Source organism: Antechinus flavipes, chromosome 4, assembly GCF_016432865.1.
Source record: "Antechinus flavipes isolate AdamAnt ecotype Samford, QLD, Australia chromosome 4, AdamAnt_v2, whole genome shotgun sequence".
Classification (NCBI taxonomy): Eukaryota; Metazoa; Chordata; class Mammalia; order Dasyuromorphia; family Dasyuridae; genus Antechinus; species Antechinus flavipes.
In genome coordinates, this window is record NC_067401.1 from 39,286,961 (window position 1) to 39,295,866 (window position 8,906).

Genomic DNA, 8,906 nt, shown 5'->3' on the forward strand with positions numbered 1-8,906 from the left:
GCCATTCATTTTACAGATGAAGAAATTGAGGCAGAGTTAAGTGACTTGGCCGGAGTCACACACAGCCAGGAAGTATCTGAGACTGGATTTGAAGTCTGGTCCTCTGGAGACCGGTCTGTTGCTCAGACCAGGGAACCACTTTAAAGCTTCCTGTAGGATGTGGAGTTCTAGCTGGACCTTGGGATCAGGGAAGACAAGAAAGCAAAGACCAGTGGAAATGCCTGGGATAGATGTGAGGAATAGCTGCGGTTAGTGTTGCCGGACTGAAAAGCAGCAGAGCAGCCTGCGGTAGAGAGCCCCTGGAGTTTGTTCGTCTTTGGGGGAGTGGAATAGTGAGACCAAGAAAGCGGCAGAGCAGGGCATAACCAGGCTGGTAAGGTAAGAAGTAGCCCCTCTTCGTGACTTCCAACACCAGAGGATTGGATACAACCTGCGGTAGAGAGCCCCTGGAGTTTGTTCGTCTTTGGGGGAGTGGAATAGTGAGACCAAGAAAATCAATCTGGCAGCTGATCGGGGGAGGACACGGACAGGTGATCAGGGCTGGGAGACCCCAGCGGACTTCTTCGATGTCCCAGGTGGGAGGTGATGTGGACCCCTATGTACCGGCGGGGTGGGTGGCAAAGAAAAGCGACAGGCCTTAGCAACAGGTCGGCTGTGAGATTCCCGGATGACGCCTAGGATGCGGGTTTGGGTGAGTGGGAGAGCGGGTGCCGCGCTAGGAAGAGCAGTTCCCCAGGTTTCATCAGGCCTCCCAGAGGGGCCTCGAACCACAAAAAAAAGGAGGGGAAGAGTTAGAATATTCTATTTACTCCAACAGAGTGGTCGACAAGAACCACGGTAATCTGGTTTCAAAAGTTATGGAGATCAGACTGGGGTGCATGGCCTTCAACCTCAGAATGACTCGGAGTCACAACCCACGGGGTCTGGAGATTTTCTCTGTGCGCGTGCACATTTTTGTGAGGAGGCCCATGTATTTGTAATCGTACAGCACCGTGCTGTTAAGAGATGACCTCATCCCGGGTCACTCAGATGGGCACTATTATTCCCTCTCCTGAGGAAGCCGCATTCGTGGCTGCACTTTCACTTGGACTCCCGGGAGCCCGCCCCGGGGAGATGTGACCGTGGTCAGGTGACAGATTTAAATGAACCCCGCCCCTCAGCCCCCAGCTCGGCTGAGTGAGGAGGTAGCACCCACCCATTCAAAGCCTGGGTCCGCCCTCGGTACCTTACCCCGCGGGGACTAGGGACCCGTGGGAAGCCTGCTAGGAACCGTCAGGCCCTAAGGGCCCCCGAGAGCCAAAGAAGATTGGAATTGTTTGCGCGCAGCGGGGTGAAGGCCACCCCAACTGGGAACTTGGGTGGGGGAAGGAGGAATAATGTCGGGGCGGCCGCGGGGGCGGCAGGTCCCCGGAGACCCCGGGCCAACTCCCCGGCCCAGCCCCGCAGGCCTCTGGCGCAGTAGCTCCCCATCCTAGCCCGCTAGTCCCGTGCAAGTGACAAAGGAGAAACCCGCAAGGAAGGGGAAAACCCCGGGAATGCAGGAGCCCGGCTTTCCGGCCGCGGCCCCTTTAAGAGCAGAACCTCCCGGAGCTACCCGTCCCAACCGACCCCAACTTAACCGAAACCCAACCCGGACTTCCCCGTTACCGCTCAAATATTGCCAACTTTGGATTTTCCCTCCCCCGCTAACCAATCGAATCTCTGTTACTAGGCAGACTTGAGCTGCTGCCGAAGCAAGAGAGGCGCTGCATCTCCGGGAGGCGGCAAGGACCAATAGCAGACGGGGCCGGCTGGTGTATCCGGGCAGATTGGGGCGGAACCAACCAATCAAAAAAAAAAAAAAAAAAAAGGGCCAAGCTACGAGTGGAGCCGGGACCGTGAAGCCGACCTAGAGTCGAGGTGGCTCGGAGGTAGTTTCTTTTTCTCTACTCCCTTTTCTAGTTGGAAAGAAGAGCGAATGCTTGAAGGTGGGGAGGGGGCAGTGTTTGACTTAGAGCGAGCCAGAGAGAATTTGGGCTGCATTTACAATTCCTATCCCCCTCCAACCACAAGCACAGCCAGCGTCACCGCCCCCTCCCCCCGCCGTTCTCGGGACACCCCAGGGCGAGCGGGACCACTTAGCCACGCCCTACGCCCCTGCCCCATTTTGCACGGATTAAGCGAGTCGCGGCCCAGGGGGAGAAGTGGGGAATCTGCACCCTGCTAGGCACGGGGTGAGCGGTTGTGCCAGGGACTGATAGGCGGGGGTGGGGGTGGGCTTAGGTTTTCTTCTCCCCAGACTAGCTGCAGCCCCTCTTCTCCGTCATATGACTGGGGGTGAGGTGTGGTGGGGGTGAGGCCAGAAAGGGGCCGACTGGAGGGAAAGCTCCGATGGGAGTAGAGGTGCGGAGGTGGCACCCCTTCTGCATGTTGCCACTTTCCCTCTGGGGCTCACCATGACCCTGGGGTGGCTCAAGTTTGGAGGACTTTGCCAAGTTTCACTGCACTTGTGAGGGGAAGCAGGTAATGCCGGTGGGGTCCCGGCTCCCGATTGTTTTGTTTCTTCTTGAAGTGACTGGAGGGCGCCAAGAGTAGGGAAGGTGTCCCGGATTTCAATCGGCCCCAAATTCTGATGCCAAGATGGCAGAAGATGAACCTGATGCCAAGAGCCCCAAGACCGGTGGCGCAGCCCCTGGGAGTGGGGATGCCGGCGAGCCCACCACTCTCCTGCAGAAGCTCCGAGGGTCCATCTCGTAAGTCGCTACCCTTGGGACCCCTCCTCCAGATCCCTAGGGGCCTCTGGGGCATCCCTGGGCATGGCTTTCCCACCAGGTGGTCTGGAGGGAGGGTGTCGGCATGGGCAGGATCCTGACCCAGCTGTTTGCTCTGTGACCCTAGGCAAGTCACCCCTGGCCTGTTTCCTTACCTTGAAAATAAGGGGGTTACACTAAAATGATCAGTCCCCAGCTCTGGTCTCCTTGTGCAGGTCCCACGCCAAGTTTAGACCCCAAAAGCTTAGCTAGAAGTCACCCTGCTGACCATCAGCTTTCTCCTTCCCACAGCAAGGCCGTGCAGAGCAAAGTAGAGGGGATTCTGGTGAGTAACATGGCTCAGGGTGTGATGAAAATAATGGGTTTACAGGAGCAGTGATAGGGGAAAGAGTGGGAGATGGAGCCAGCAAAGCGGTTTCTGATCACAGTGATATGGTAGAATAGATGTGACCTTGGACAAGTCACTCAACCTGGTGAGCCTGGCCACCCTTACCTGTAAAACCGGGGCGGGGGGAGGGGAGCCTGGGCTAAAATCAGTGCGAAGCATCCTGGGACCCAGCTCGGGCCCTCACTGCCATCTCTGCCCGCCTCTCTCCCCAATTATAGCAAGATGTGCAGAGATTCTCAGACAACGACAAGCTGTATCTTTACCTTCAGCTCCCCTCGGGCCCCAGTGGTGGAGATAAAAGGTAAGTTTAGTCACAACTTGGCGGAATGAAGGGTCTGGGTTCCCAGCCCGCCTTTGGCAAGTACCAGCTGTCACCCACCAGGGCTCTGCATTAAAAAGGGGGAGAAGAGCTAGGACTCTGGGTTTCTGGGCTCAGATAACCGTGTCTGTGCCGGGGGGACGCAGCTGTGGGCAGAATGACCGCCTTCTCCTACCCCCAGCAGCCTGGAGCCGAGTGCACTCAGCCACGATGAGTACATGTATGCCTACAGATGGATTCGAAACCACCTGGAGGAGCACACAGCCACGTGTTTGCCAAAGCAGGATGTTTATGATGCTTATAGGTGTGTGCAGAGGCAGAGGGGTGGGTTACACTCATGTCCACCCCAGAGCCCCTAGGACGTGTTTCTACCACACATTGTCCCCTCCCCCCAGCCGCCCCACCCCCGTCCCTTCTATTTACTGGTCTCCCTCCTTTGGACACCCGTTACCCAGAAGGTACTGTGAGAGCTTAGCCTGCTGCCGCCCGCTCAGCACAGCCAACTTTGGCAAAATCATCCGGGAAATCTTCCCTGACATCAAGGCCCGGAGGCTGGGAGGCCGGGGCCAATCCAAGTATCCTTGGATGAAAATGTGGGGGGCGAGTGCTTCAGGACCACACTGACAGTGCTGTGGGGGGAGTGGGGGGGTAGTGCCAGGAACACAGTATTCTCCAAGGTGTTAGGAGATCCCTCGTTTGGCCTTCTCCTTAACTTAATACCAGATACTGCTACAGTGGTATCCGAAGAAAGACCCTGGTCTCTATGCCACCCTTGCCTGGACTTGACCTCAAGGGCTCAGAGAGTGTGAGTAAGGACAAATACCCTCCCCGGGTGACCGTCTCTGACCGAGTTTACTGGGCACCCTTTGAAGCCTGACTTGGTTGGGGTCCCTGGCCCTGGATGCTTTCTACCTAAGCTGGGCTGGCGTTGCCAGGCACCAGGCGTCCTCCCCTCCCTATCCGGATGCAGGGTCCGGGTCCCCAGGAGGGCTCAGGGGTCTCCCCAGGCTTGGGTAGGTAGCTAGGTGTGCTGTTGTCTGCCACTCGTAGCCAGAGGTGGGCCCAGAAGTAGGCCCAGGTCCCCGGGACGAACTAGTGGAAGCAGCCTGTGCCCTGACCTGTGATTGGGCGGAGCGCATCTTGAAGCGCTCCTTCAGCTCCATCGTCGAGGTGGCCCGGTTCCTGCTGCAGCAGCATCTCATCTCTGCCCGATCTGCTCATGCACATCTGCTCATGGCCATGGTGCTCGCTGGTATGTCGACCCTCACTCCCTTACCTAGAGCCCTACTGCGCACACTGGGGCAGAGACTCCTGGCTGGGCACTCCGAACCGTCCCTCTGGTTCTCCTCTACACCCCATGCTGAAAAACCTTGTCCCTTTTCAGATGAACCTGATCGGCCTCCACGGGATCCCTCCTCTGCCACCAGGAATGGTCTGGAGAACCCAGATGGAAGAGCCTCCAAAGGGCAGCCCCAGGTGAGGAGGCCTTACATCTCTGGGCCTTTTTTTTTTTTTTTTCAAAGTTGCATCCATAACAAAGCATTTTAAAGCTAAAAAGAGCATAATATAGGGTTTACTTTGCAGCCCTAGTATGAGGTGGCGGGATGGGGCAGGAAGTGAGATTACTGCTACTCCATACTTTCTTCATTGTTTTCAGCCTCCCAAGGACCTGGAGGCCCGAACTGGGTCTGCCCCCCCAGTTCGGGGGGAGCGCAAGAAAACTGCAGAAGCCTCAGCCCCGGTGACCAGTAGCCCCCAAGTGAATGCTCTGGTTGCCCGACTACCTGTACTCCTCCCCCGGGTGCCCCAGCCCCAACTTCCTCGGCCACTCCGAGTCTCCCCACCAGTCCTAGCCCCCAAACTTCCTTCAGGTACCTTAAAAGTCACTACACTGCCTTTGCCCAGCGGGACCGGGGTATCCCGGGGAACTCTGCCCATCATCAACATGATCTTGCCCACTGTATCTGCTGTGCCTATACCTGGGAGAGCTCCACAGGAAAGTCCCACCCCAACCCAGGGCCTTGAGAAAAACAGAGAGGCGGGCCCCGGGCTGGGCAAGGGTGTGAAGAGGACAGCCGAAGTGCCTATGAGTGAGCCCAGAGGACAGGAGCTAACTGCCAAAGCACTGAACCAGGATCCAGAAGAAATCGATGCCAAGCGTAAAAGAGGGCGTCCTCGAAAGAAATCAAACAGCGAGGGGGAGCAGAGCTCCTCCTCCGAGAGACCACTGCCCGCTGAAGACTCGGCCCATTCCCCCAGGGTACCGCAGGACTCTTGGGGTTTTGGAGGGGAGAGTGACCTGGCTAGAGGGTCAGTGGGAAAGGAGGAGGAGAGAAAAGTGCCTTCTCTTGGCCAGGAAGATAGCACTGATTTCAAGGGAGGAAGGGAACCTAGTGTCCAATATGCCAAAGAAATAGGTGACAGAAGTCTGGTCACTTCTAAAGTGAGTGTGATCAGGGGCAACAGAAGCTGGGAGGAGGGCCTCCAGTCCATGGGTAAAGAGGCAGCAGAACCCATAGGGCAAGGTAATCAAGACCCAAAAGGGACAGGGTCTCAAGGCTCCCTGTTCTTTGGACATAAAGATCCCAAAGCTACACCCCCTTAGTAGGTACATGGTAGGAGAGGGGGAAGATTTTGAATATCCCACATGCACCTAATAAGGATCCCTTCTCTGATCCTGCTTGTTCTTGGCCATGCCCTTCCCAAGGGAGACCTGTCTTAAGTCTCCTTCCCCTTACGGACTTTGATGTTCCCCAGTCTCCTGTCCCTCCCTTTGCCTTTCCCAGCCTAGTATCCTTGAATTCAATACTACCTATCAATAAACCTGCCATGCCCCCTCTTTATATCTCTGGGCCTTTTTTCCAAGAAGTTGCACCCATAACAAAGCATTTTAAAGCTAAAAAGAGCATAATATAGTGCAGAGAAGCAAACTAGTCTAGGGGATTAAAGGACCAAATTTCTTGTGGATTGACATTGCTCAGTTGTGTCCAAGTAATAGATACCTAATACCTCTGAGGATTTGAGGGAAAGATTGAAAAAGAAAAATATTAAACAAGCACAATAAGTGATACTTGAGTAGAACCAAGTAGACTAGGAAAGGAGAGGTGAGGAAGAGAAAGAGTGGAGAGAGAAAAGCAAAGAAAATCAATCACAGAAACATGTGTAAATGAATATTCACCTGTACTTACCTATCTCTGCAGACACTTAGTACTATTCAACAGTCCATCTTAAAATCTAAATTTTAAACCTCTGGCAAAAGCAAAAAAACCTAAAGGTATCAAAAAGAGGTGGAAAGTAAAGGGTTGGTAAGACATTCAGGCCGTCAGGTCTGATAATTTGTTTTTATATGACCTACATTTCCCAAAAGTAGCTTTGCCACTGGGAGCCATCATTCATGGAGAAGAAAAAAAGTTCAACAAAAATAACATCAAAAAAAAATCTTGACATTTGCTCTTCTACCTCTGGAAAAAAAAGATGCTTTTCTTTTGGAGGGAGGAAGGGTGTCAAGTTTGGCTCCTATTTCACAGCATTTAAGTTTTTTTTTTTTTTTTTTTAACAGAGGTAATTGAAGTTAAGTGACTTGCCCAGGGTCACACAGGAAGTGTTAAGTGTCTGAGGCCACATTTGAACTCAGATCCTCCTGACTTCAGGACTGGTTCTCTATCCACTGCATCACCTAGCTTTATTCTAAACTTTTTAAAGAAATGCTATTGTCACATTTAAGCAAAAGTCATTATAATGTTTTAATGGTTCTGCCTAATTCACTTTGTGCAATTCACATTATGCTCCTAAAAAAAAGTGCTGCTAAAATATCTTAGTATGTAGACTTCCTTTTCATCCCTGAATCCCTTGATAATATACCTCCAGCAGTCTAAGAGTATGGGTGGTTCTTTAGTCACTATCGCCACGTAATTCCAAATCTCAAGAATGGGTGCACTGGAATGCACAATTCCTCCAGCATTATATTAGCATGCCCATCTTTCCACAATGCTTCAACATGAACTAGTCTCATATTCTGTCTCTGTGAGGAATGGTGGGAGGTCGAGGTTCTGTTTCACAGGTGGCTGTAACAACTATAAGAAGGAATTTAGGGGAGAGGGAGGAGTCAAACCAGTGATGTATATTACCAGGAGGTGCTTGAAGTCACAAAAGACTTTATCATGCCAAAAATGATGGATTAGTCTCTAAGAATCTAGCAATTAGAGAAAATTTGAGGTTTTGTATACTGCAGGTCTGGAGATAAGATCATGATTTAGAGAAGGAGATACAAAGTCAGGATGGAGGTTCTGCAGGAAGAAGAGTAATAGATAAGAGGTTCTCATCAGCTGGATATGCAGCTTGGAATGAACTCTGGGCTGTAACCCATCAGTAACTGAAAGACCACAGATATGTGATTCAAACCCTCTGGGTTCATTCAAATTTTGGTCACAGAGCTCTTGCCACTGCCTGGAGGACCTTAGGCTTCATTAAAATAGATCGGGGAGGGGGAATATATAAAAAAGTGTAAGTAGTGGGAGGATAATGACATGTTAGACTTGCAAAGGGTCTCCTCTAATAGAAACTCTGAGAGGAAGAAGAGGAGGATAGGACCCTGGTACCTGTGAATTGTGTGTGAACTTATATGAAGTTTCCAGACCTGCTTCCTGCAGGAAGGTATTAAAGATTTAAACTGCTTCACTTATCCTGAATTTCTTCATTCACTGCGTCCTTTTGGGGGTTCAGAATATTGTTTCTGACATCACATCATCTTTGGCAATTTACTAGGTATGACAGGAAACCTTAAAGTTCTTTTTATTTACATTTCTCTTTTTAGTGACCTAGATCATTATTTCATATAGTTAATAGTTTGCAATTCTTCTATTGAAAATTATCCATATTAATTTGACCATTTGGGAATGAAGAAATTATTAAGGTCTTGTCAAGTGCCAGGCCAGTACTAAACAATTACAAGTACAAAAAGCAAGACAGTCCTTGTCCTCGACGAGTTTACATTCTAATAGAGAAAGACAATATATATGAGAGAATGATGGCTTGGAGGAGACAAAACAGGTGAGTTAATGGGGGGTGGTAATTGACCATGTCCTTTTCACCAGGGCTAATGCAGAAAATTGTTTTGCCTGACCATATAAATACCTATAATGGGTTTTGTTTTTCTTGTCTTCCCAAGAGTTTGGGAGGAGAGAACAAAAATTTGGAACTGAAAATTTAAATTTAATTAAATTTTTATAATTTTTAAAAGTTAATTGCTTTATATATAACCTATATTAAATTGCTTATCATTTTAGAGAGAGGGAATGGTAGGATAGAGGAGGGAAAATTTTTCATACTTAAAATTGTATTTCCATGTAATTGGGGAAAAAATTCTATAAAAAAGTTATGTACAAATTTCAATATTTAAAGATTTAAAAAATGACTATTTTAATGAGAGCAAAGTAGGATTTGGCCCTTT

The 8,906-nt window shown here is 50.7% G+C and overlaps 1 protein-coding gene across 4 annotated transcripts; it reads left to right on the top strand.

Moving 5' to 3' along the window:
• The first annotated feature begins 1,221 nt into the window (after positions 1-1,221).
• RFX5 (regulatory factor X5) lies at positions 1,222-6,300 on the top strand. Of its 4 annotated transcripts, none has more exons than XM_051992661.1 (10): positions 1,222-1,910; positions 2,552-2,732; positions 3,042-3,075; positions 3,357-3,439; positions 3,639-3,761; positions 3,913-4,032; positions 4,181-4,262; positions 4,508-4,709; positions 4,842-4,933; positions 5,115-6,300. In XM_051992661.1, the coding sequence occupies exons 2-10, from the start codon at positions 2,620-2,622 to the stop codon at positions 6,060-6,062; spliced, it is 1,797 nt and encodes a 598-aa protein (XP_051848621.1). In that variant the 5' UTR covers positions 1,222-1,910; positions 2,552-2,619; the 3' UTR covers positions 6,063-6,300. The 4 variants fall into 4 exon arrangements, with proteins under 4 accessions (XP_051848621.1, XP_051848622.1, XP_051848624.1 ...); XM_051992662.1 differs by having other exon boundaries at positions 3,642-3,761; XM_051992664.1 differs by lacking the exon at positions 1,222-1,910 and having other exon boundaries at positions 2,640-2,732; positions 2,966-3,075.
• Positions 6,301-8,906: the final 2,606 nt, after the last annotated feature.

What these genes read in the sequence shown, in the direction of transcription:
- RFX5 (XM_051992664.1), top strand. Translation starts at nt 2,684, where the DNA reads ATGCCGGCGAGCCCACCACTCTCCTGCAGAAGCTCCGAGGGTCCATCT. An exon ending in AAGCTCCGAGGGTCCATCTC is followed by an intron (nt 2,733 to 2,965) that starts GTAAGTCGCTAC and finishes CTCCTTGTGCAG; the next exon opens with GTCCCACGCCAAGTTTAGAC. An exon ending in GCAAAGTAGAGGGGATTCTG is followed by an intron (nt 3,076 to 3,356) that starts GTGAGTAACATG and finishes CCCCAATTATAG; the next exon opens with CAAGATGTGCAGAGATTCTC.